General features: G+C 41.8%; 3 protein-coding genes across 5 annotated transcripts; 2 read left to right on the top strand and 1 right to left on the bottom strand.

The window, feature by feature from the left end:
* The first annotated feature begins 1497 nt into the window (after nucleotides 1-1497).
* On the top strand, nucleotides 1498-9449 carry dcaf15 (DDB1 and CUL4 associated factor 15). Of its 2 annotated transcripts, none has more exons than XM_058065243.1 (13): nucleotides 1498-1673; nucleotides 2106-2203; nucleotides 2303-2441; nucleotides 3802-3908; nucleotides 4000-4127; nucleotides 4192-4353; nucleotides 5169-5711; nucleotides 5796-5878; nucleotides 6043-6165; nucleotides 7357-7433; nucleotides 7509-7613; nucleotides 7688-7803; nucleotides 8886-9449. In XM_058065243.1, the coding sequence occupies exons 1-13, from the start codon at nucleotides 1578-1580 to the stop codon at nucleotides 8939-8941; spliced, it is 1833 nt and encodes a 610-aa protein (XP_057921226.1). In that variant the 5' UTR covers nucleotides 1498-1577; the 3' UTR covers nucleotides 8942-9449. The 2 variants fall into 2 exon arrangements, with proteins under 2 accessions (XP_057921226.1, XP_057921223.1); XM_058065240.1 differs by having other exon boundaries at nucleotides 1499-1673; nucleotides 5787-5878; nucleotides 8886-9448.
* Nucleotides 9409-23355, bottom strand: rfx1b (regulatory factor X, 1b (influences HLA class II expression)). Its single transcript, XM_058065237.1, has 18 exons — nucleotides 23211-23355; nucleotides 21773-22151; nucleotides 18258-18355; nucleotides 17447-17536; nucleotides 16536-16612; nucleotides 16174-16456; nucleotides 15908-16089; nucleotides 14802-14921; nucleotides 14606-14727; nucleotides 12989-13107; nucleotides 12797-12900; nucleotides 12572-12723; nucleotides 12414-12511; nucleotides 12199-12348; nucleotides 11914-12125; nucleotides 11677-11830; nucleotides 11551-11596; nucleotides 9409-10974 (listed from the first exon to the last, which is right to left on the bottom strand). Exons 2-18 carry the CDS (start codon nucleotides 22122-22124, stop codon nucleotides 10799-10801), a joined length of 2535 nt encoding a protein of 844 aa, XP_057921220.1. The 5' UTR covers nucleotides 22125-22151; nucleotides 23211-23355; the 3' UTR covers nucleotides 9409-10798.
* rln3b (relaxin 3b) lies at nucleotides 22581-25030 on the top strand. Of its 2 annotated transcripts, none has more exons than XM_058065247.1 (3): nucleotides 22581-22728; nucleotides 24473-24596; nucleotides 24669-25030. In XM_058065247.1, exons 1-3 carry the CDS (start codon nucleotides 22600-22602, stop codon nucleotides 24947-24949), a joined length of 534 nt encoding a protein of 177 aa, XP_057921230.1. In that variant the 5' UTR covers nucleotides 22581-22599; the 3' UTR covers nucleotides 24950-25030. The 2 variants fall into 2 exon arrangements, with proteins under 2 accessions (XP_057921230.1, XP_057921231.1); XM_058065248.1 differs by having other exon boundaries at nucleotides 22598-22728; nucleotides 24261-24596.
* The last annotated feature ends 1573 nt before the right edge of the window (nucleotides 25031-26603 follow it).

Below are 26603 nucleotides of genomic sequence, written 5' to 3'. Positions count from 1 at the left end.
CACAGCCAGTTGGGATAGGCTCCAGCATACCCCTGTCACCCTAATAATAAGGATTAAACGGCATAGAGAATGAATGTTGAATAAAATGTTTTAACATGTTTGGCTTTCTTGAACGGTTGAATTGGATTTACATTATTTCTTGTGGGGAGACTTTACTTGGTTTAGAATCAGGTTCCACTGTAGGTCATATTTTCTGCTGGGAGGCCCACTCTGGCACACTTGGTACATCCCTGTATTAAACCAACAACGGTCAACAAATTTTAAAAATTTTGAATTTGACACTTTCTCAAGTTTTTTTTTTTTTTCAGATACAAGCTGTACATATTGTGTACATTATATACATCTGTGTATGTATTACACATAAACAACACTGCCACTGTTGACATCACAGACAGGAGCAAGGACACCTTTATTGTGGCTGTGTTTGGCGAGAACAAATTCATATATGGGTCATTCTGAAAGGGGTACCAAAAGCGTGACATGACAAGCAAAGGTTATTTACTAACAAATTTGCGTATTAAAATGAAATAACACATTTTGGTATATTTTATACCAGCAGGACACTGAAATCTCAACTGCAACATTTAAATAAAATGCTCATTACTTTTGTTATAAATGCTTGTTTTACACGGTGTATGAGTAAAGACATTGGGTTTGAATTGAAAGGTTTTGAAAAAAAAAAAAAAACAATTTGATATTTATGTATATGCTGGAATCCTGTTAGCGGGGCCCAGTCAGGCTGCTTTGTAAATACTTGTAAATATTAGTGTTTGGTGTTATGTAAGTTGTAGTCGTTGCTATGTTGCTGCACTCTCCTTACAAATTCCGTCATTACTATTGCCTGACAAAATAAAGAGCAACTTTCTTTCAGCAGTTGAAGCCCTTCAAAACGTCAATTTTTCAACTGACTTCCCTGCGTTTGTCCCGCCTCGTCAGTATGGTTCATCAGCGGACCAATCCGATGAGGCAGGAACTCAAGGCGACAACAGCAAGGACACCAGACTTCAACAGGAATGCCTATTAGCCGTAAATGAATGGAACTGAATGTAGTACACTACGGAGCAGAATGTCAGCCATGATGGTGAGCAAGAGACGTGCGCGAGCTAATTTGACAACAGTGTATAAGCTATTGACTAGCTAGCTCTGGGCCGAGTATAAAATAGTTATACGCAGTGCGTATACTTTCCTCAACTTGATTATTTACGGAACAATGAATTTGTATGTAGATGTGTGTATATACAGATCTATTGTACTGCAGAAATACACCTACTTGTAGATGTCAATAAAAACATGAGCAGCAATATACACTTTGTGAGTATTGTCCACTTTCTTATTTATAACACCCAGTGTTATAAACCTACAACATTTTTATCACACACAAAGATAGTCTTTGTTCTTGGGGAACTTGAAAAAAATGACAAATATAGTCTTTTGGATCGTTTATTAGAGCAATTAATGCATTGCTGAGCAGTATGTCTGAATGGCGGCCAAACCAGAGCAGGGCATACTACGGAAGTACTTGTAAAACCGGCAGTCCGATCTTAGTCTATTGTCCTTGGACAACAGTTCAGTCAGTGATGGCGCCCAGCTCGAAATCAGAAAAGAACGATAGCAAACACAAACCTCAAAGAAGACATAAAGACCATATCGTAAAGCTTCTTGTGCGAGGGAAGGTAAGCAGCTCATGATTATAATTACCATTATACTTGTTTTGCAGTACTACAAAGCTCATTTGAATTAAGCCTCCTTTGCTTTCAGTAGCGTCCAAGGCTAACTTCTAGCTGCTACCTAGCTTGATGGCTAGCTTGTAGATAAAGCTAATTAACCGAAGATAATTGAGCGAGAGAAGCTGATAAACGTGTCCCGTTGTTTACTATTATGTGCTGCATGTAGCTATATTGTGGCCATTCGTTGTGTTTGCTAATAAACGTGGTAATTGATAGCGAGACAGTAAATAGATTTTATACATGACTCTGAAGTTAAGTTATTTCTGTATTTAGCTCACGGCCATTGCCATCAGTCCTCAACATGACTATATTACAAGCAGTGTTATGCATATGGTTTCAACGTTACACTTACTGCCTAACAATATTGTCATTCTGCAGATTACAGGCCACTTGTCTCAGCACCGTTTCAGAAATCTCCCACCTCGAGTGTGTGTCCCATTAAAGAACATTGTCAGCGAGGAGTTTCTGAGAGCAGGGTAATTTGAGTGGTCTTACTAGTTTCTCTTAATAACAGAAAACTAATTAATCCAAGATGTAGTTATGTTACAGTGGTGCGTTCCTTTATTTTGTTCCAGGCACATCTTTCTCGGATTCACCAAGTGTGGCCGCTACGTTCTGTCCTACACCCGGGACTGGGGAGAGGATGATGATTTCTCTTTCTACACCTACTATCTGTATTGGTGGGAGTTCAATCTGCACAGTAGACTCAAACAGGTACAACAGTGTCTGAGACTTGGATTTTGTTTGGTCTTTTTGTTGTACATATAAATTCTCGGCGTACAGTGGGGACTTGACCAGCCACAATTTTTCTTGGCGTACACTGTGAGGGCAAGTATTGTGAAAAAAATATATAATAGGCCTGTCACTATATCATATTTTGCTGGTTGTTAATCAATATTGACAGCATTCATTCAACTATTGTTTTTTAAAATTAATTACACAAGGGTCGCGGGCGTGCTGGAGCCTATCCCAGCTGTCATCGGGCGAAATCCCAGCTGTCAAACTCCACACAGAGATGGCCGAAGGTGGAATTGAACTTAGGTCTCCCATCTGTGTGGCTTGCGCGCTAACCGCTTATTCACTGTGCAGCCGTATAAAAGAACATTGATTCATTCATTTTCTACCGCTTTTTCCTCACGAGGGTCGCGGGGGTGCTGGAGGCTATTCCAGCTCTCTTCAGGCGAGAGGCGGGGTACACCCCTGGACTGGTCGCCAGCCAATCACAGGGCACATATAGACAAACAACCATTCACACTCACATTCATACCTATGGACAATTTGGAGTCGGCAATTAACCTAGCATGTTTTTGGAATGTGGGAGGAAACCGGAGTACCCGGAGGAAAACCCACGCATGCACGGGGGAGAACATGCAAACTCCACACAGAGATGGCCGAGGGTGGAATTGAACTTGGGTCTCCCAGCTGTGTGGCCTGCACGCTAACCGCTCAGTCACTGTGCAGCCGTATCAACAACATTCATTCATTCATTCATTTTCTACTGCTTATCCTTACGAGTGTCACGGGCGTGCTGGAGCCTATCCCAGCTGTCTTCAGGCGAGAGGCGGGGTACACCCTGGACTGGTCGCCAGCCAATCACAGGGCACATATAGACAAACAACCATTCACACTCACATTCATACCTATGGACAATTTGGAGTGGCCAATTAACCTAGCATGTTTTTGGAATGTGGGAGGAAACCCACGCATGCACGGGGAGAACATGCAAACTCCACACAGAGATGGCCGAGGGTGGAATTGAACACCCAGGACTTGTCCGAGGGCACATATAGACAATCAATCAATCAGTCACATTCACATTGATACCTATCAGCTATTAATAACAAGTCACAAGCCATGATTTATCAATTTATCAACTTTGTTTCAATATTGCTGCTATAAATGTGGAGATTAATCAGTTTGCCAATGTTGATTGTTTTACATTTTAAGTTTCATTCCGATGGCTTGATTGACAGCTGACATGCAAATAACATTGAGTGATGGCCTGTACAACAAGCATTCGCACAACTGAGGAATTAATTTCAACTGATGCTAATGTTTTTTTTTCCCTCTCCAGGTCCAATATGTGCGACTTTTTGCAGGCGAGGAAATCTACAATGACCTATACCTCACCGTGTGTGGGTGGCCGAATGATCAATCTAAAATTGTCATCTTTGGCTTCAAGTAAGAAATGATTTCCATCAATCGGGGCAGCGATCTACTATTATTATTTAAATGTGAAAGATTAAACTGTTCATGTGGCGCTGCCTGTCAGCTCCCTCCTGATGAACCTGATGAGCGCTGAAAACTACAGAGACATCTACATCACCATCGTCTCAATGCCGTCTCCTAAGCCTTGCCCTGACTGCTCCAAAGCCCCCACCAGTCTTTCCATACGCAACGGTAAACAAATGATGACGTTATCTCCCAACGCTTCTCCTCTTACCCGTCTCGCGTGTCCCTGCAGGGAGTGGCAAGTGTCTGGAACACGGCTACGTCCTCAACAGCAGGTACCAGGTGGTGTACCCCTTTCCCACTTTCCAGCCTGCCTTCCAGCTGAAAAAGGACCAGGTCATCCTGTTGAATACAAGCTACTCTCTGGTGGCTTGTGCCATCTCTCTCTGCCAAGGTAGCATTCGTGCAGTGATTGCACCATCTACAGTAAACCTCGGATATATCGGAAATTCGTTCACGACGGACAGATAAAAAAGAACCGATTTTTCTGTAATGCATTTCCAATAAAAATTCATTGCATATATCGGATTTTTTATAACGGATTTCGCCTATTTCGGACAAAATCTCCAGTCCCGTTCCAATGCATTTCCATGAAATTTCCCTCGCATATATCGGATGGCCGCATCGTTATGCTAATCTTGTTGATGTCACTGGCTATTGTCTTTCTCCTGGCTCCAGATTTAGGACAAATATAAAAGTGAGTGACGTCAATAATACTAGCACAGCAGTGAATGAGATCTTAACCTCACTATTGGAAATAACGTAGGCCTGACGGGCGTAACAGGGCCTAGCTTAATTAACAATTTGTTATGCTCAGAGTCCAATAAAGTTCAATTCTCATTACCTTACGTCTCTTTTCATTGCCCAGTCCAGGTACATTGGAAACATAGTCAAGGAAGTGCCTTTTTATAACGGATAAAATCCAATTTACGCATATACCGGATATAAATCAGATATATGCGTAAAACGGACATTTTCCGGTATACGCATATAACGGATTTCGCTTATATCGGACAAAACCAGTGGGAACAATTGAATCCGATATATCCGAGGTTTACTGTACTCATTTTTATGACATTTCTTTCATCGGTCATGGCGTAAATTAAATACCAATTTACCTCCATTATTGATATAGATACAGTATTTCTGCAAGTTGAGAAGAAGATGTATCAGACTGGGGTTTGATCATGTTTTGTGGCTTTGTTTCAGGGAAGCAGGGGGACTTTTCCCAGATCCTCTACACAAAGAGAGCCCCTTTGTCGCATCAACCGTCTTCTTGCCCGTCCACTACCTCATCCGCAGCCTCTTCGCTGCCTCAGGGATCTCCTGACATCCGACCACAACCAAGCAAGTCGACGCCGCTCTCCTCGTCCCCAAGCCAGTCGCAAGCGGCGTTGAGAGCCAGAGAGTTTGCAGCAGACCTCTTTCGACGCGCCCAAGGAGCGGCCGCTGTCGGTGACAAAGAGAGCGCTCAGAAACCCGCAGAGGCGCAGAGTAGCGCACAGCACGAGGAACAGGATCATGGAAAGAGGACACAGGAAGAAACACGGACTACTTCGCCGCAAACATCTGGCCCGAGTTTGACACATGTGATGTCTCCTGCGTCGTCGTCGTCGTCACCTTCATCCCCTCAAACCCCATCCACATCTCAGGAGGTCGAACCCGGTGAGCCAGGGTACGTCAACTACTCCCGTCTGCACTATTGCCACCAACGGCCCTGCTCCGTAGAGCAGACGACAGGAGCGGCAGCAGGTGACTTGCGTTGGAACACGTTGTTGAACACCTTTGGTCAGGTCATCGTATTAAATCAGGCCGTTATTATTTTAGGCTATGAAGATGATAAAGTACAGCTGCCTTTCACCGTGACGGATCTTAAAGGACAGAGTCTGCAGCTGGTCAACAAGCCCCACAATGGACAGGTACTGTAGGTACACACAGAAATACTACCTTTTTGTTGCTTCACATGTACTGCATTTGGAAGTACGCTTACAAACACGTTGGCCTGCGACCTAACTATAAGAAGTCTTGAAGTTTCATGTTTGATTCATCCTATATGAATATTAATGTGTGTTTTCTTTCACAGAGTGTGTGTGTGGAGCAGCTGACACTGGACTTTGAGTATCTAATCAATGAGGTGATCAGGAGGGATGCTGCCTGGGCTCCACAGTTCTGCTCTTTCAGTGACTACGATGTGGTCATATTAGAGGTAAGGAAAAGGGCTGTTCTCGGGAGATTAAAATGGGAGAAGAGTTCTTGATTGGAAAAAAAAAGTTGTTATAATTAATCGTTATGAGCTTTGGGTCATGACCGAAAGAATGAGATGGCGGATACAGGCGGCTAAAATGAGTTTCCTCCGTAGAGTAGCTGGATTACCTCATAGATATGAGAGATAGGGTGAGGAGCTCAGTCATCCGGGAGGGGCTCAGAGTAGAGCAGCTTCTCCTTCACATCAAGTCAGTTGAGGTGGCTGGCGCATCTAGTCCGGACGCCTCCCTGGTGAGGTGTTCCAGGCATGCCCAGCCGGGAAAAGGCCCCGGGGCAGACCTAGGACACGCTGGAGGGATTATGTCTCACAGCTGGCACTGGGAACGCCTTGGTGTCCTCCCGGTGGAGCTGGAGGAGTTGGCTGGGGACCGGGAAAGTCTGGGCTTCCCTACTAAGACTGCTGCCCTCGCGACCCGGACCCGGATAAGCGAAGGAAAAATGGATGGATGGAATTTAATCGCATCATAAATGAAAATGAAGTCCAATAATTGTCCAGTGTCCATACATTGCCATGTATGCCTCGTTTTAGACATCTTAGACCAGGGGTCTCAAACTCAATTTACCTGGGGGCCACTGGAGCTAGGGTCTGGGCAAGGTTGTCAATCAATCAGTAATAAATAAATATAATAATAATAATAAAACAGCAAATAATAAAAACTTAAGAAACCACATATAGTTGGTGGGTAGACAAATTATTTTTTTCACATTAAAATGAACAAAGCATTATTAGAGCCCTGTAGACATGACAAAACACAACTATAGTCACATTTATACTCTTTTTATTTACAACATATTGCGCAACTGCAGGGTCTTGAGACACATGCTAACTCGCAAACTAGAGAGCTAGCGACCTAAACGGTAGCCTTCAAGTTATTTCCTTTCAACTTAAATAGCCCAAAACTTACCACTTCCACACGGATAGGGAGGATAACTATTAACAGTTATTTAACCTTTAACATGAACATTAATCAAACGTAATAATTTTTTCTGGGTACATGATACCATACAGCATCCATATCAAACTTGCGCGGGGCCGCACTAACATTAAACTTTCATATCAAGGCGGGGGCCTCAATGTTTGAGACCCCGTAAACATTTGAAGCGGCAGTTAATTTCCTCTTCTTCCTACGAGGTGTGTCCAGAGACCAACGTTGTCATGATCAGCATCGGCCTGCTGCTACTTGCCCTCTCCCCATCAGATCCTTGCAGGTATTGCTAACACTTTGCCTCTTGTTTCAGATGACATTTTTTTTGTAATGAGTCTTTTTTTTTTTTTTCTCGAAGGCCCAGCACCTACCATTCCAACCTGCAGGTCAGCTGGGACCTAAACACGGGCGTCTGTTGCACGGTGGGAGTCGGTGGCCTCACAGAGGTCAAAGGTCAGACCAGGTAAGACGACCGCCGCACTTTGTGCGCACTTTTGTTAAGTCTTAAGTCCGGCGTCCCATCTTGTTGCTGTCCAGCGGCCGTGTGTGGAGTTCTTACAGGAAGTCCTGTGTCAACACGCTCATGAAGTGGCTGGTGCCCGAGAGCGGCTCTCGCTACATCAACAGAATGACCAACGAGGGGCTACACAAAGGTGAGCTGAACACGTGCACATATTGTTCTGTTTAGCTTGTGCTTTTAAAGCGAGTGGATTTTGTGTCCATGCGAATACAGATACAGTAAACCTCGGATATATCGGACTCGGATATATCGGAAATTCGCTCACAACGGACAGATAAAAAAGAACCGATTTTTCTGTAATGCATTTCCAATAAAAATTCATTGCATATATCGGATTTTTTATAACGGATTTCGCCTATTTCGGACAAAATCTCCAGTCCCGTTCCAATGCATTTCCATTAAATTTCCCTGGCATATATCGGATGGCCGCATCGTGGCGCTCCGATTCGCCGAATCGTGACAGGCCGCTATACGACGTCATTTGCAGCGTTTGCAGCGTTGCCTGCGCGTCCAGGTACATTGGAAACATAGTCAAGGAAGTGCCTTTTTATAACGGATAAAATCCCATTTACGCATATACCGGATATAAATCCGATATATGCGTAAAACGGACATTTTCCGGTATACGCATATAACGGATTTCGCTTATATCGGACAAAACCAGTGGGAACAATTGAATCCGATATATCCGAGGTTTACTGTATTTAGCATTTTGGCTTCTCTTCCTCACGATTGGAGGTTTTTAAGGAGGCCTTCTGACCGCACAGAATATCCTCCCGGCCATTGTATTATTCATTCATGAGGGTCGCGGGGGGTTGCTGGAGCCTATCCCAGCTGTCTTCGGGCGAGAGGCGGGGTACACCCTGGACTGGTGGCCAGCCAATCACAGGGCACATATAGACAAACAACCATTCACACTCACATTCATACCTATGGACAATTTGGAGTGGCCAATTAACCTAGCATGTTTTTGGAATGTGGGAGGAAATCGGAGTACCCGGAGAAAACCCACGCATGAACATGCAAACTCCACACAGATATGGCAGAGGGTGGAATTGAACCCTGGTCTCCTAGCTGTGAGGTCTGTGTACTAACCACTAGACCGCCGTGCCGCCCCCATTGTATTATTTCACACATTATTTCACCGTATTTGTGCACCCTCTCACCATTTTTCGTGCCAGATGATTTGAATCCTTCCTTCTCTCCCCCGTTTAGGTTCATCACTTCAGGTGTTGGCTGATAGCGACAGATGCACTTGGATTGTTTTGTGATAACATCAGAAAAGGGATGTGCTCCATCCTGAAATAAAATGGGCTGAACTGCACTGTGATGACGTGTACGCTCATCCAAACTGAACTGGAAGCGGTAGAACTTTTGTACATATTTTCATTTGACACATTTCGTTATTTGTATCCGAGTAATGTTGTTTACTTTGTTGTAAGTACAAAAAGCACAAGTTGGACTGAACCAAGATTATTACTAGGATTCTTTTTTTTATATATATATATACATAAGAATTTACATGAAATGTTTTGTGTCTACTATTGAGCATATGTGGTCACTGCACCTGTCGGATTGGGTTCAATGCTGCTTGTGAGCGACTCGTGGTGGAACCAGACAGGCCCCCACTGTCGACATAAAATTGCAGTATTTCTCAAAATACGAACGTGAACTTGTTTAGTTGATGTCACACTCTGTGTTAATGGCAACGAAAGAAGGAAGACTCGTGAGATATTTTGCCAAAATAAAACATGAACAATATTTGTTGTGAATGTCAACTTTTGGTTGGGCGGACAAAATGTGACAATCTTCAGATTCAGTTGACAAAAGCAAGACAATATACACATTAGAGAAAGCAATCACATCCTTTTAACAATGAGAATTAAAGCTACAAAGATCACAGATTGTTCAAAGGTCTTAAGAGAGGGACGGACACCAAGAGGATCTCTTGTTAAAGGTACAGCAGCATAAGCTCCAAGATAGAACCACACAACAAGCACACTTAGCTTTTTTTTTTTTTTATCATGTGGCCTTGGGTAATAATTTGGCGAAAGCCTCATACACAATTCCTGATAGAACTTTTACATTGTCTGTGCTCTTTGTAAAGGGTCTGCTTTTAAATGGTCACACATCTCCACGCCTGGTCCATCATAGAGCTCAGTACTCAGGATAGTCGCTAAAATAACCACATGTATCCTAAGGCAGTTATGGTTCAACATTACATACAATTTGGATATGACACAAAAGGATAGAAAATAAACTAGCACAGACAAAAACCTCCATAGCTGAAGCTGGTACACAGGTAACCATGGATACAGTGTAGTAAGTGCTTCATTCAAGTTGCCTTGATTTTTGTGATACAGGGTGTGTGAGGTGAGTTGGTGACGGAAAGAATGGATGAACAAAAAATGACATGGCAAAGGTGGCATACCAATCACCAATCACAAGGCCTGACCATTTTCTTTTTTTAATAGCTACAAAATTTCATGACGACACAGACTACCGGTACTTCACAGAACCCCCATTTATTTATCCAACAATACAGAATATATAGAATACAAGCTTCTTCAGGCTAGGAATCTCAAAAGGCACAGCGTATCGAGTTAGTTGGCCAAATTTAAAACAAAAAAAAAAGTACATGACTTTGATAAAATATGGCATCCACAACCAGCTGCCCATCAATGTGCCCACACAAATCTATTTATTTCTGAAACACCCCTGCATAGACATTGCTTTAAAAAGGCAATGTGAGTGATATTTTATGACAGCAATTTCTCCACATCAGGTCAGTGGTTAAGGCGGGGGGGGGACTCATGAATATATGAATATATGTCGATACTATAGAGCAAGTAAATATGTCAAATTAGGGCGGGGCTGGCCATCGAATGCTCTGGGAAGGCACAGGGATTGTACATGATTGAAGGAAGAGAAACAGAATGGCAACAAAATAAGCAAAGAATACAGAATCATTGGCAAAAAAAAGGACACTCACACTCGACAAAAACACTTTCAAACACCAAAATATCTTTTTTGGAAAAAATTCAGAAGACCACACAGGACAGCGGGATGCAAAATGGGATGACTTGATGATGTCAACGCAAAAATATGTGTGTGTGTTTGAATTCCTTTTAAGGCGGCGTGTTGTGCGTGTCTGTCAGACTATGCAGGTTTAAAGTCGTCCTGGGTTGCTTGGCAGGCGGTTCCAAGAGCTCCTTCTCCTCCAGAATGCTCAGAGAGTTGGACTGCAGCACCAGATCTCCGGTTTCCTCCTCACTGTCCTCATCGTCGTCGTCGTCTTCCTCGTCTGATGGAGAAACGTGCATTGAAGCACGAGTGGTACAGTAAACCTCGGATATATCGGATTCAATTGTTCCCACTGGTTTTGTCCGATATAAGCGAAATCCGTTATATGCGTATACCGGAAAATGTCTGTTTTACGCATATATCGGATTTATATCCGGTATATGCGTAAATGGGATTTTATCCGTTATAAAAAGGCACTTCCTTGACTATGTTTCCAATGTACCTGGACGCGCAGGCAACGCTGCAAACGCTGCAAATGACGTCGTATAGCGGCCTGTCACGATTCGGCGAATCGGAGCGCCACGATGCGGCCATCCGATATATGCGAGGGAAATTTAATGGAAATGCATTGGAACGGGACTGGAGATTTTGTCCGAAATAGGCGAAATCCGTTATAAAAAATCCGATATATGCAATGATTTTTTATTGGAAATGCATTACAGAAAAATCGGTTCTTTTTTATCTGTCCGTTGTGAGCTAATTTCCGATATATCCGAGTCCGATATATCCGAGGTTTACTGTATTTTGAAAACTAGCACCAAGGTTCCTCGTTTGGCGAAATGAGTGATCATGTTACCTTTCTCCAGGTCAGGAGTGGATCGGCTCTTGATGGTGCTGGCAAACTGCGGCACACGAGAAGAAAGACGTACACGTTAAGACAAGATGTTCACGTTGTCATCTTAGTCGATCTGCAGACACGTACTTCTCCCATGACTGCAATCGGAGTCTCTCCTTTAGCCTGAGCCACTCTGTGCTCTATCAGGTAGTACATGTACTCGTCGTACAGCAAGCGGATCAGGTGGAAGGATCCGAAACTGGCGGCACTGCGCAAGGTCAGGTCTCGAATGACCATGGAGCTGGTTAAAAAAAAAAAAAAAAACAGCTGATCACACTCTAAAATGGAACACGTACGGAACAAATGTCTTGACCGTTGCTTCACCTGTAAAAAGACCAGTTGAGCAGGAAGACTTTAGCAGCCTTCGGGAGAGCGACCGGGTTGGCCTCGTAAGGTTTGAGGACCTGAGAGACGACGCCATCCAGCCAGGAGGCCCACTGCTCCAAGGAGTTCTGCTGTTGCAGTGTCATTTTAAAGTCCTGTTCCAGTCGTTGGACGATACGTTCTTCACACTGACACACCCACGATGCTTGCTCCTGAGGTGGATACACACGGTGCAACAGTGTTACTTTGCTGTCGTCTGATTCCTGACAAGTAATGCTTTCAAACCTGAACATTGGTGAAGTCGACGCGGTTGAGGTCGGAGAGCATCTGGTTGATTTGGGCGGAGTTCTGGAGGACGGCACGGGCGGCCTGGGCCAGGTGGTTGAGGCTGGTGTAGCGACGTAGCGTTTGGGAGAAGGAACTCACACACACCACCTGGAAGGGAAAAAGACCAGGATGAAGAAAGTTCATGTACAGTCCACGCTGGTCCACAAACATACCTTAATGCGGACCATCTCTTCTGGGATGTTCATCATGGCGCCTGACAGCCAGCTCTCCAGACTCTTAGCAAAATTACGGATTGCCTGAGTTAAAGCACCTAAAAAAAATGTATATTTTTAATTTTTTGTGGCGTTTTTACATTTCTTCCCACACTTACTGGGGATGGGTCGGAGAACATCAGGGATGAGGATCTCCACTAGTGTCTGATAGAGCAGGTTGTCACACTCTCTCGTCCAGTGCAGCACAGGCTCAAACTTACACAGCAGCACCAAGCATGACTTAGGCAGACGTTTCTCGGACTCATTGTGCCTAAAAGAGAAGATGTTTTTTTTGACACGACCGTAGCAGCAGAAGCTAGCAGATGTCACTTTTTGACACTCACAAGTTGAGGGATTCTGGGTCACCACCTTGGCTGAACCTCCAGAAGGATTTCCATAGTGTCTCCACCAGCGTGAACTGAAGGTTAACCATCACATCCAGAATGGCCTGTGAGGATAAAAAAAAAAAGTCATAAAGTCATGGACAACAGGAAGTTGGGATGACATCACAAGAACATGGCTACCTTGCGACTTACCTCACAGTGTTCTCTGTAGAGCGCCTGAAAGGCCTTGAGGTGTTCGGGGAGGATCCCATCAGGCAAGCTGCGCTCTTGCAGATGTATGTCAACAAAATCAGGCAGCGGCCGCGATGCTTCTAAAATCAAATCAAATCAACTTTATTTGTATAACACTTTTTTCCACTTAACTGGAGTTAAAAGCTGAAGACTAAGAGCATAAAATAGGACTAAAAAGATAAAAAACACAACACTGGAGTTAAAAGCTGAAGACTAAGAGCATAAAATAGGACTAAAAAGATAATAACATAACACTGGAGTTAAAAGCTGAAGACTAAGAGCATAAAATAGGACTAAAAAGATAAAAACATAACACTGGAGTTAAAAGCTGAAGACTAAGAGCATAAAATAGGACTAAAAAAATAAAAAACATAACACTGGAGTTAAAAGCTAAAGACTAAGAGCATAAAATAGTATTAAAAAGATAAAAAAACAAAACACTGGAGTTAAAAGCTGAAGACTAAGAGCATAAAATAGGACTAAAAAGATAAAAACATAACACTGGAGTTAAAAGCTGAAGACTAAGAGCATAAAATAGGACTAAAAAGATAAAAACATAACACTGGAGTTAAAAGCTGAAGACTAAGAGCATAAAATAGGACTAAAAAGATAAAAACATAACACTGGAGTTAAAAGCTAAAGACTAAGAGCATAAAATAGTACTAAAAAGATAAAAAAACAAAACACTGGAGTTAAAAGCTGAAGACTAAGAGCATAAAATAGGACTAAAAAGATAAAAACATAACACTGGAGTTAAAAGCCGAAGACTAAGAGCATAAAATAGGACTGAAAAGATAAAAAAACATAACACTGAAGTTAAAAGCTGAAGACTAAGAGCATAAAATAGGACTAAAAAGATAAAAACATAACACGGGAGTTAAAAGCTGAAGACTAAGAGCATAAAATAGGACTAAAAAGATAAAAACATAACACTGGAGTTAAAAGCCAAAGACTAAGAGCATAAAATAGGACTAAAAAGATAAAAAACATAACACTGAAGTTAAAAGCTGAAGACTAAGAGCATAAAATAGGACTAAAAAGATAAAAAACATAACACTGGAGTTAAAAGCTGAAGACTAAGAGCATAAAATAGGACTAAAAAGATAAAAACAAAACACTGGAGTTAAAAGCTGAAGACTAAGAGCATAAAATAGGACTAAAAAGATAAAAACAAAACACTGGAGTTAAAAGCTAAAAACTAAAAGCATAAAATAGGACTAAAAAGATAAAAACATAAGAAAAGTTTAAAAATATGAGTTAAAAGCCTGATTAAAAAGGTGTGTCTTTAATCTTTTTTAAAAAATATCAACAGTCTCCGCAGTCCTGATGCTCTCCGGCAGGCTGTTCCGCAGGTGGGGGCCATAGTGGCTAAATGCTGCCTCACCGTGGGTTTTTGTTCTGGGTTTTGGTATTGTTAAAAGGCCAGTGCCGGAGCACCGCAGGGTCCGCGGGGGTTGATATGGTAAAAGCAGATCAGATAAATAATTAACTACAGATATTTTAATAAATGAAATGATACATTTTATGACAGAACCTAATTGAGAAGCACCGTTTTAAACGAATGCTCCAAAGCCTCACCCAAGAACTGTTGGTACTGTTGCACCTGGGCAGAAATATCGCAAACCGCTGCTGCCTGCTGCTGGCCCACACCCCCCGATGTCCCATTGGTGATGCCCTGTGTTTTCTGAACTGGCTTTATCCTATTGGACAGAGCATCGAGAGAATGCATTATTGGTGAGAGTCTGTCTAAATGTGCTACGCCACACGTGGATACCTGTTTTTCTGCGAGAACGGCTGCTGTCGCATTGCCATGTGCTGCTGTTCATCCATCAGTCTGAGCAGAGGGGAACCCGATTTGATCCTGAGACCGTAGTAGTGGTACTTCGAGTTCCCGCTGAAGATAAGATAAGATATGCCTTTATTCGTCCCTCAGTGGGGAAATTTGCATTGCACAGCAGCAAGAGTACAGAGTCAGTCAAGCAGTACAAAATACACAATATAGAAAAATAAACAATACAAACAACCCAAGTATTAGTGTTAGGATTGATTTTAAGATTTTATTGTTTGTTTTTAAGGCGTTGAATGGGCTGGCCCCCCAAATACATCTCGGACCTCATCCAGGTTTACTCTCCGGCGCGGTCGCTGAGGTCCGAGGGCCAGCTCCAACTTGTGGTGCCTAAGACGAGACTTAAGACCAGGGGGGACCGAGCCTTTTCTGTGGTTGGCCCCAAACTATGGAACTCTCTCCCCTCCCAAGTAAAAAAGGCCCCCGACATCGAAAGCTTTAAGTCTCGTCTTAAAACCCACTTTTATTCTCTGGCTTTTAACTCGGAGTGAGTCGTATGGTCCTGTGTCTTTTAGTTCTTTGTTTTTATTGTAATTGGTTTTTTTATACTTGTATTGCTTTGTTTCTTGTTTTTAATATTTTAAGATTAAGATTAAGATATGCCTTTATTTGTCCCTCAGTGGGGAAATTTGTAAATTTGGGGAAATTTCAATATCTATTTTACTATTTTTACTATTTTATTTCTTAAATGCTCTTTTAGTTTTGGATTATTACTTTTTAATTTTACTAGTCTGTGCAGCACTTTGGAAACTCTGTTTATAAAATGTGCTATATAAATAAAGTGGATTGGATTGGATTGGATTAACAAAATCAACAGTTTTTCCCAGAGTTCTATACAATACAGTATGTAGATAATATGAAACGAGATGAGATATATGACCAGTCTATACACTGAGATCTTGCTAGTGAGTTAATATGAGGCATTATAGAAATACTTCACATAGAACTTAATATATTGCAAGCAAGGGTTACAAGGTGGTGTTAAAGTGAAGTATTAGTAATGAATAAATCATTAATAACAATATTAAACATACCGGGTCCCGAGCCTTCGAGTGCGGAGGCCCATGAAGACGGACCTGATGAGTTTGCCAAAGGACGCAGCATTGACTGGCTCGAGCTTCTGTTCCTGGCAGTGCAGCAGATAGTGGTAGTAGAGGGTGCAGCGAGGTAGACTCACCCCCTCTGCCCCCTCGTAGTTGTCACACAGCCACTGCACCTAAAGAGAATGCATATCACGGTTATGCATTGTCGCGCCATTAGCAACACCCATATCTGATTGACATTTAAGCGCAGTACTCACAGTGGCTGGTGGAGCACGTGAATTTGGGCTGGAGTAACTCTGCCCCCCTCCTGTTCCTGTCCCTCCTCCTAACACATAAGCCCCCTGAATGACATAGCCGGCTCCTCCCGCAGAATTGCCCCCGCTCGTAGCCCCTGCTGCTCCAACAGAGAGCGTCTGCGAGGTCACAGATCCACTGATGTCGGACTCCGAGCTGGACGTGGCCTCGTAGAAGTTAGAGGAGGATGTGGGAGGGGTCTGAGAGTAGAGGGGCGAGTCGGAAAAGGAGTAGGTAGCCGACCGACTGCGCGGAGAGATGCGGAGAATGGCGATGGGGTGGCTGCAGTACAAGTTAGGATGGTGCAAACTGTGTTCATACTCACAGAGCAGATGTGTTGAAAGCTGTGTCGGCGCTTCCTCCGTCCACATACTGAACCTGGCCCGAGTACACCTGCTCCACCTTCACAACAAGTCCAAATTTACTCCTTTCACAACAATGAAGCGTTTGGGGTGAAACCTGATCATATTTAGTGTGGCATACATTAGGGGTGTCATGATTAAACTTTAGATTAAACTTGATGAGATTTCTTGTTTGGAGGAAAACTGTCAGACTATGAACTATGGCGTTGCTACTATGAATAATACATGAAATATAGAGGTTCAAGTGTACTAGGCATTATTAACCGTGCTAGTTATTTAATATATATCACATCAAAACACTAGACTTTTCTGCAATATTAATCACCGTTATTATTAATCACCATCAACATGAATAATGGCGTCCAGTGCACTGTGGTGGCCACGGCTCAATACTCTGGTTTTCCTCACCTCCAGCTGCACGGAGCATGTGTGCAATATAACAGCGTAACATGGCGACCATAACACACCTCATACGTAGAGGAGAGTCATGCATTAAAAATGAAAGACAAGAAGTGTTGAGTTGATGAATGATGAATTAATCATTAAATACAAACGGTAATAAAAGGTGAAGTATCCGCCGCGCAGGAGACAATAATTTGGTCACAATCTGATATCGTATAAGTCAACAAACAATAAAGTGAGACAGAACTGCCGACAACTGGGTGGTTGTCTTTCAGGAACCTGTTAGACAGATCATTAAGACTACATACCTATACTGCCAAAGTTCAGTTCTCATGACATGTGCCTTACAATATCTGTTCTGCAACAGCGTCAGTGCAATTCAATGAAGATAAGGTCAAAAAATCTTGATGTAGAGTTAAAAGGGAATAATGATGGTGAAGGAATAACCGTCATAAGATGCGTTTGTGTTTACCTCCTGGTTGATATGTGTCGTCTGTAGGTTGTTGATGGGTGTTGGCTGGATCCTCTTGCCAGCCTGTGACACCGCCTGCAACACTGACCTCTGTTGGTGCATACAGACACGTCACCTTAAAGTTTACTTGGTAGCACTGTTTGCCAACTTGATTAATCCAAGTCACATACAGGTACACAGATACACAAAAAACATGAAGGACATATAAAATAGAGTAATAAGAAGGTTAATTACAAGAGTAATAAAGGGGGTCAGCAGTTCATGCTCAAAGACTACGTGAACGGTCCAACTGAGAATACAATAACCGGGATGAATGAGAATATCCACAGGCATTTATCTATTATGATGCGGCCATCATTATAGATAAATGCAGTCAAGCAGTCAATATTTCATTTCCATGATGATGGCTTTCCTTTTCTTTGGTGCACTGCCTCTTTGGAGACATAAAAATAAAAATAAAAATAAAAATAAAAATAAAAATAAAAATAAAAATAAAAATAAAAATAAAAATAAAAATAAAAATAAAAATAAAAATAAAAATAAAAATAAAAATAAAAATAAAAATAAAAATAAAAATAAAAATAAAAATAAAAAAATAAAATAAAATAAAATAAAATAAAATAAAATAAAAATAAATTTATCTTTTCACAGCAAAAAAAAAGTATTTTTAATTAATTTATGGCGGCATGATTACAACTACGAAACACTGTAACACAAAACATCAGACCACCTGTACTACGCCACATTATATTGGTTGGGAATCATAGCTTTAGAGATCATTAGCCTGCTCGGAGATAGTACAGTGTCTTACTTGTGGGGTGGTCTGCACTGGCTGGACCACCTGCGTAGGCACACCTGCAGCAGGCGAGCTGGAGTCTGACAGACTGTCATTGGAATGAGCAGAACCCTCTGGCCGCCAAACAAGAGGGAAAGAAAAGAATCAGATGAATGAGCGCATCTCAGCTTAAAAGGTCAAGCACGCACAATATCAGTACTCACTGGATACGGCTTCCAAGTTGAAATAAAAGCCACTACAGAACATCCTACATGTATTGTTTTGTTCAGCTGAGGAGAAAGTGACAGTGAGCATACCCTCCTTTCGGCCTTAAACAGTATCTTACGTACGGAAGGGCAGCTTTGGACAGTTAATCCTTCCAGATGGAGAGAAATCCCTCCATTTTGTAAACATCCACATCAGATGCAAGAAGAGCAAAAAACACGAGGGGTGTTGGATAAAGTTCAATAGAAGCTGTTTGAAAGGAAGGCTCAAGTTCACTTCTTTCTAGCCTTTTACGCTAATTATTTTTTTATCTGGCTACTTTCCTACGTCAACTTCAACCAGTCATGAAGTTAACTGTGCAATACCTCACTCAATTTAAATACAATTTACTAATTGCTAATTTCCTTTTATAGATTTAATTGTCAAATGTGTACCCATTGTTACCGCTAGATGTCGCACTTTAAGACACCTGACTACACTCGCTCATTGACTTGTGACTTGTGGAACAAACCTTAACTTCCCTGTGAAGACTGAGACTGAATCAGCCAATGGACTCTCTCTGCTACTACTCTTCAGTGAATGGCTGACAGGTGTGATAGACCTTCGGCTGCTTCTAACTTGTCAATAAATCTGAAATGAAAACACAGCTGTGCTGTATAGAGGTCATGAAATATGATTTCACTGGTCATGGGGCCATGTTTGAGGACCCATTCTTGTCAACGACAGAGGTCAACGCACTAAGATAAGCTGTATTAAAATATAACATTGCATGTCTTCTCGCATCTATGGTTCAATTAATTTATTTGTGCCGGCCTGCCACAAATACATTTTGTCTTTGACTATAAACACATTATAATGGGACTGTCCCTGACTGTAGCTTGTCGTTTCCAAGTCTGTACAACATATGGTATCATAAGTATGCTTCTTAACACACCTTATATGCGCCTGGTCTGCTAGAGAATAAGATGACGTAGCACGGGAGTTCTATTTTCTATGCCGCTTATCCTCACTCGGGTCGCGGGGGCGTGCTGGAGCCTATCCCGGCTGTCTTTGGGCGAGAGGCGGGGTACACCCTGGACTAGTCGCCAGCCAATCACAGGACACATATAGACAAACACTCACATTCATACCTATGGACAATTTGGAATCGCCAATTAAACAAACATGCATGTTTTTGATACAAAGATACATTTCTATTAAAAAACACTGTTTTTAAAACAAGACAAATCATCATCTCGTAGGCCCAATCGTCTCATCTCGTGACACCGCGCACGGCCACACTAAAGTCAGAAATTCCATATTAAGTAGCCTAGTATCCTATTAGAAATGTAATTAGATTCATAAATGACACCCTCTCCTGTGAATTACTGCAACAAGTCCACTACATGCATTCGCTGTAATGTCGAATAAATGTTCCATTTTAATATGCACAGATGTCAAGATGATTTATTAGGCCTTCTCATTAAGAGGCAGACAAGGTACCCCTGCCCCCTACCCTCACTTGTGACTTGTAGGCGAGAGTAAGCTGTGTTACTTGATACTAGCAGGCTAAAATATCTACTAATAGACAGACCTAAAATAAACACCCAGGCAAACACAAGCCTAAGGCTCCATTCTCTTTGGGTTAAGAGCAGATGTTCAAAAAGCCTTTTTACTTTCTTTGACATTTAGGATTCTTTCTGGGGTTGGCTATGCACACTTAAAGAGCACCGGGCTACATTCATTTGAACCTCATTGCACAAAACTACTCTGTAGGCACAAGGTAGTTACCATGGAAACAGACTTTTTTTGTTAATAACTTAGAATCGATGATATTTCATAGGCCACATCATTACACCACCTTTCCTGCAGAAGCAAAAAAAAAGCTGCATTAGATCCATCAGATTTGGTACAATGTAGCCTAGCAACTATATCCATCAGATTGTATTGTCTTGCTCACCTCCTCACTCACCAACAAAAACACACACAGTATCTATAACACTAACAGATAAACAAAAACTAAAAATTGGAATTCAGCCTTGGTGGAAACAATTAAAACGTATTACATAAGTAATACACTAATTCAAATCTGTCAACCTGTCAACAAACGAGCGAAAAATGCAGTGAACAGACTTTGGGGGACTAAAACAGAGGGGCTATAAAAAGGGTGAGATGTCCCCTGGGATTTCACTACTTTAGTGGCAAAGGTATAGATGTGTGTTCAAGTCAAAAAACACAGCACATAACACATAGCATGTAACCGGTGTGTTCAAGTCCATCATGTACGGCTGTCTGTAAGGCTCGTGTAGACTGACGACAAAGTGGAATTACTCCAGCGAGTAATAAAAATGATCAGGAGCATGTTGACTGGGGTGAGTCATGCCAGTCGACATTTTCAGGCCTTTTGTCGGCTTGTCATTTTTGTTCACGTGATGACGATGGGCTGGTGTGTCATCAATTTCAGAAAGCAGTGGTTTGCTTGATTTTTCAGACTTTCCGGAAGCCTTTTTAAAAAAATACAGTTTCAGAGCACCCGGAACAACATTTCATGTGGATGAAAGGCTGAAACAATAAAAAGTTTTGCCGTTTTGACTTCAAAACGTTTCTGTGTGGACAGCCCCTCAATGAGCATTGAGTACTCAAGGCACTCTCAGGCGGCTCCGTCTTGTTTGTGACATTTACAAAAACAGCATAAGAAAGTTCCTTTGCAGATACGTGTTCTTTTTTTTGTTTTACTCACTTTGTGTCTCTTACAACGTTATCGCTCTGCAACATCATCCATTCCAATTACATGCAAATGAGTCATGGACAAGCATGCAAATTAGACGATGACGCCATTACAGCAAACACTTTCTATTTAGACACTTCATCCACATTGCCTCCGGGCACCCACACTGGTGTATAAATTTGAATGAATGTTTGGTGATACGTTGGCACAAATTGGCAGCCATGATTCTTTCAGTATGCCCCAAGGCAACTGTGCTACAGATGTTGATTACACCAATGCGGGACTGTTGAGCGAATGACTAAAACAGGTTGGTTCTCAGTAGTAAGCACTTTGCATGTCTAGAAACGCACTATAAAAATTCTATCTACTTATTATAGAATAAAAACACCAGAGAGGCTTTCTAGGAGAAGGAAGTTTTAAGACTGTTTTTTAAAACTCTACACGCATAGCAATCAATCCCTTTCCCTAACATAAAGTGTCAAATCAGCCATGATGAGACATTCTCGTGGAAATAACTGAAACTTGCCGACATGTCATGTCTCGTCCTCCTAATGATTGTGTGAGCTAGCCAATGAGAATGTCTGTTTTTAACGGTGTGTGTCAGACGCAAGTCTCTCACCTGTAACTGTCACAATGATGTACTGGGGTGATGTGCTCTGACCATTACTCTTTTGGGCCACTGTGTGCTGGATCTCTGGGTTTATGTAGTGCTGTGTGGGAGCAGCGAGAACAGCTGTCTTCTGGCTCTGAGCCTGGGTGGGTGGGGCTTGGGAAGAAAGTGCATCCTGTCCGGTTTTGGAGCCCATGGCTGATTGGTTGGCTGATGCAATGCTTCCAGAGGTCAGTGGTAGTCCCGTCAGGAAGTGTGCTGCTGTCTTGGCGGATGAGGGTGTGGTGGCAGCCGGTGTTGCTATGGTTACTGCGTTGGTCTGCTGAGGCTGGAGGTCTTCTGAGTATCCAGAGGTTGCCATGGCAACCAATGCTTCCAGGCACTAATTCTGTAGATAAAAAGAGGGTGACTGTTCTCAATTGTGAATAGCTATAAACATGCCTTGGCAACATATTCATTCATTTGTGTGTTATTGCCACATGAACCTCGTGTGTGTGTGTGTGTGTGTGTGTAACACGAGGAGGAAGTGGGTCTTTCTTTCAACAGCAAAGCAATATTTTTGAGTTTCCTGCTTGAGTCCAGCACACAAAGTAGAACACCAAGCAACACACAAGCCATGGGAATAAAAATAAAGTTTTCCAGTCGTATTCATGTAAACAGGACCATGATATACGTGAACACAGGCGTTGGAATGGTTATTATATTCGTATCAGTCTGTGCGATTGGGGCTTGATTCACACGAATTATTGGACCCAGTGCCAGTCAGGACTTTAGACCATCCCACTGGAAGATAAGCCACTCCTGTGTGCAACCCACACGGTAAACACGACGCACAGATGACCACCCAAGCACGTCGTGTCCAGGGGAGTGACTTCAATGTCACACTCAAAACTTTTCCCAAGTCGCTTCAAGAACTGTTAAACGCGACACTCCTAAACATACACATTTGTAAGCACATAATCAATGTAAGTGAGTTCTGTTATATGATGTTTGTTTGTGTCACTGCCTGCTTGAAATGTGAGTGGAGTTAACGAGAGTGGTAGCTTCGCTGCTAGCAGCTCATGTCAGCCAGTAAAGCTTAATGCGGACTAGCTAGCAGTTGGCTTGCTAACACTGCTAGCTTGTAGGTAAATATTCCGCCACAGCGCCTAACACGACTTTAAACTCGTGGAGTCCGAAGTTACGTGTAAAAGCCAGCCAACTGTGACGACCGCTGTGGAGAAAAGTACGGGGAGTCACAAGCGTCGGAACGCAACCGCCATCTTGTGCTCCTATCAGAGATCTGACATCGCCATAACAACCGCCTGCGCACACAAGAAGCTAGCAACCACTTTCATCAGCGACACGCTCAACCACTTTCACGTAACACAGACGAGTGCTCAAAAGCAATACGCGGATAACTTCGGGGAACAGAAAAATCATTTAAAATCACAATTTAATTGTTCACCTTTGATTTTTCCAGGTATTGGCCTTTTTGGTCCTCAGTTTTTGCCCTTAGATTTGGGTTGTTGTTGAGTCCCGTTGCTTGGTTCTTGTCGCCAGGACTACCGTGACTATGGCGCCTTGCCTTCACCGGGGCAACTGTTGCTATACTCTTGTCGAAGCACCGCCCATCACTGCATGCTAATTGGACCATTACGGAGGAGGTCCGCGCGTCATTGAAAATACTCTTCGCTGATTGGTCGATCTTTCCTGTCTGTCACTCTCACCGGGGACAAGCGTCTCATGACCACATCCAGCTTGAACTGCGGAATCACCAATTGGCCTCAGAAATCTCTCTGAGACTGAATATAACTCTTCAAGAGGCATCTGTGCTTTCATTTAATTTAATTTCATCTTTTTACGTCACCTTCCAATCACATCCCACAGAGAATCTTAACACATTGTAGAACATCACTGAATAAGTTGCATAATCAGAAAAAAAAACTTATTTGGCTTTCCAGATATTCTCAAATCTAATTTTAACAGTTTGATTGTTTGTACTTTTTATCACACTCAAGCACGCTTTATAGCCATGATGTAAAAACAACAGGTCAAACATGGCGGTTGCTTCTCATTCACTCCAATTTCACAACCATTCATTTGCAAGTAATGTTTCTTTTTGTGCTCATCCTTTCTAACATGATACTTTAGTATATTTTCCAAATGCCCTCGCCAATCGTATAATTGAACAACATTTTCAGTGGTGCAGGAGTTTTCTTACAATCATTCACCACTGCATGTGTGTATACAGAAGAGGGAGTCAAAAGAAAACCACTGCCAGTCTACAGCAACACAGCTCATTTTCATCCATGCAATTCCGATTGAGGCGATTACCGTAATGGGAACGCATTATTGTTGTGTACTAAACAAAATACAACCAAAAAAAAACACTGGGAGCCAAAAGGCCAAATAAAAGGTCATGAGTGATAAGATTTCAGAAAAGTCTTGTGACTTCATCATTTGCTACGCAGTCACAACTTTTCTGTTTTTGCATTTGTATTGTTGCCCCCGAAAGGTCTCAGCTCTTATCTCTGGGAATGACAAAAGCTGGAGGTGCTTCTCGGGGATGACGAGACCTATATATAAGATGTCGGAAATGACATGACAACAGTTGGGTTTGTTGAGCCCTTTCCAGTACTCTGAAACATCTCCAGGAGGTTTGTTTTGAGCACCATGTGGAAGGCAGCCGTCATGACTCTTTGTGTCTTTGTGGCGTTGGTGGACAAGGTGCAGCCCAATGAAGTTGTTCATCCCTCTTTCTATGGGATGAAGCTATGTGGAAGAGAGTTCATACGTGCTGTCATTTTTACCTGTGGGGGCTCTCGCTGGAAGAGAAGCATAGGAGACTCAGGTAAGGCTGCATGCAAAGTAAATCATCGCTTAAAAGATTCATTCTAAGTGCTTTAAATTGCCTTTTCATCAGCTCTTATTGGGGATGACCAGTTTGACCAATGGAATGCAAATCCTTTCTCTCAACTGGCCGGTGAGCAGGATCCTGCACAATCCAACATGTGGAAAGATCAGACTATAGATGTGGCATCCGTGGCTACGGGATTTACCCGCTTGGCTCGCTCGCCAATCTCGGAGGAAGTCCTAGAGGCTCTAAGAAGTGCAGATAGAAAAGGGCGGGATGTGCTGATGGGCCTGTCCAGTGCTTGCTGCAAATGGGGGTGCAGTAAAAATGAAATCAGCTCCCTGTGCTAAACATTGGCCTCTCTCGTGCAGGGCTTTATTCTTTTTACATCTAAGTCAGACTTTGTGTGAATAAATGTGTGAATGTGCTAAATGCGCTAATTGTGGTTTCACAACTAATATACTCAATATATTGAATAAAGATGTTTGTCAAGAAAGACTCCGACTCTTTGTCCTCTCTATGTTTCTTCAACTTCTCGGCATTGGTCTGTTCAGTCATTCAAAAAGATGTTTATATAGCATATACAATGCCTCGCAGCCTTGTCGCTATGTTAAAATAGTGTTAAGAATACTAAATAACTTATTCTGTTCTGTGGCAACTTTGAGTGTTTGTTTCGCCGGCAAAATATCATCATTTTTTCCACAATGCAGTCAAGCAAAATCTCATAAAGGTGATCCTTCAAAACAGTCATCCATGAAATAAACAATGAAAAAAAAAAAAAAAAAAAAAACTCAAGGTGGGCTTACATATGTTTTTTTAACGTTCCTCTTTTGGAAAAGAAAACAAACTTACATTATCACTTGGCTACTGTAAACATCCAGCAGCGACACAACGTTTTGACATGACTACTATTTTTTATACTATTTTATACCCTTAGGAAGTCGATCCTTAAGAAGTGTTTATTTACGGCTTTAGCTAAGAGGCGTTACTCCCTTGATGTCATTTGCTGCACTGAGTTTGTCATGGCTACCGCCATACATTTAAAATATATACATTTTAGGTTAATTTAGTTCTAAATTGTCCATAGGTATGAATGTGAGTGACTATATGTGTCCTGTGATTGGCTAGCAACCATTCCAGGGTGTACCCCACCTCTCCCAAATTCAGCTGGGATAAGCTCCAGCATACCATTGATAGGAGTGGCATAGAAAGTGAATTTTTTTCATAATATTAATGTTATTTTGTCTTATAATATAATGAATTTATTCTCCTAACTTTTTTCTCTCTTTTTAATATTTTTACATTGTTCTTGTAAACTTATAGCTGCTTTTTATATTTTCTTATTTTTATTTCTGCTGTTTTTTTTTTTTTGCTTTTTCCTTGCAAAGTTTTTTCTCATAATCATGACTTATTTCCATATTTGGACTTCATTCTTGTAGCATTATAACTTTTGCCACAAACTAATTTTCCCATAATTATAACTTAATTTGTAGTTTCATTTGTTTTCATAATATTACAACTGAAAAATATATATTTTTAATATTTCAACTTTATGCCGTTAAAATTATGTTATTTTTCCAAATACTACAATGTCCTTCCCATAAAATTATGACTTTTTTGCTCTCTCTTTTTGCTCTTGATAAAGAGAATCACAAAAAAACAAAAAACAGCCGCAGGCTAAAATGGCACCCAGGCCTCATTTGTGACGACAGAGTCCCATGTAACTAATTATATTTATGAAGGTGTCATTCCATTATGATTGAATTACTTTTTGGGGAAGTAATAGTAGCTATAACTGTAAAGAAATTCATCCAACACTGGTTCTCAAACAATATAAATCCTTGGATTCAGGGTCAAAAGATTTGAATGAGAACCAATAGTGCTTTGACTTTATTTTGCTCAAACAAGGTAATTAGGGAATATTTTTATTACTGTGGTGATATTTTACATTGTCTTACATTGTTGTATTATATATTGTTATATTATATATAACACAACATTAAA

This window comes from Doryrhamphus excisus, chromosome 1, assembly GCF_030265055.1.
Source record: "Doryrhamphus excisus isolate RoL2022-K1 chromosome 1, RoL_Dexc_1.0, whole genome shotgun sequence".
In the NCBI taxonomy this organism is placed as follows: Eukaryota; Metazoa; Chordata; class Actinopteri; order Syngnathiformes; family Syngnathidae; genus Doryrhamphus; species Doryrhamphus excisus.
The sequence above is the reverse complement of the archived record's forward strand: the minus strand, read 5'-3'. Positions and strand labels throughout refer to the sequence as shown.

Excerpts from the sequence above, each read along its gene's own strand:
- dcaf15 (XM_058065240.1), top strand. The coding sequence starts at position 1,578 with ATGGCGCCCAGCTCGAAATCAGAAAAGAACGATAGCAAACACAAACCT. Across the intron at positions 5,712-5,786 it reads GACGACAGGAGCGGCAGCAG|GCTATGAAGATGATAAAGTA; the intron begins GTGACTTGCGTT and ends TTATTATTTTAG. Across the intron at positions 7,434-7,508 it reads TCCCCATCAGATCCTTGCAG|GCCCAGCACCTACCATTCCA; the intron begins GTATTGCTAACA and ends TTTTTCTCGAAG.
- rfx1b (XM_058065237.1), bottom strand. The coding sequence starts at position 22,124 with ATGGCAACCTCTGGATACTCAGAAGACCTCCAGCCTCAGCAGACCAAC. Across the intron at positions 18,356-21,772 it reads CATCATTGTGACAGTTACAG|AGGGTTCTGCTCATTCCAAT; the intron begins GTGAGAGACTTG and ends TTTGGCGGCCAG. Across the intron at positions 12,349-12,413 it reads AAGAGATGGTCCGCATTAAG|GTGGTGTGTGTGAGTTCCTT; the intron begins GTATGTTTGTGG and ends TTTCCCTTCCAG.
- rln3b (XM_058065247.1), top strand. The coding sequence starts at position 22,600 with ATGACCACCCAAGCACGTCGTGTCCAGGGGAGTGACTTCAATGTCACA. Across the intron at positions 22,729-24,472 it reads TTTGTAAGCACATAATCAAT|GTGCAGCCCAATGAAGTTGT; the intron begins GTAAGTGAGTTC and ends TTGGTGGACAAG. Across the intron at positions 24,597-24,668 it reads GAGAAGCATAGGAGACTCAG|CTCTTATTGGGGATGACCAG; the intron begins GTAAGGCTGCAT and ends CCTTTTCATCAG.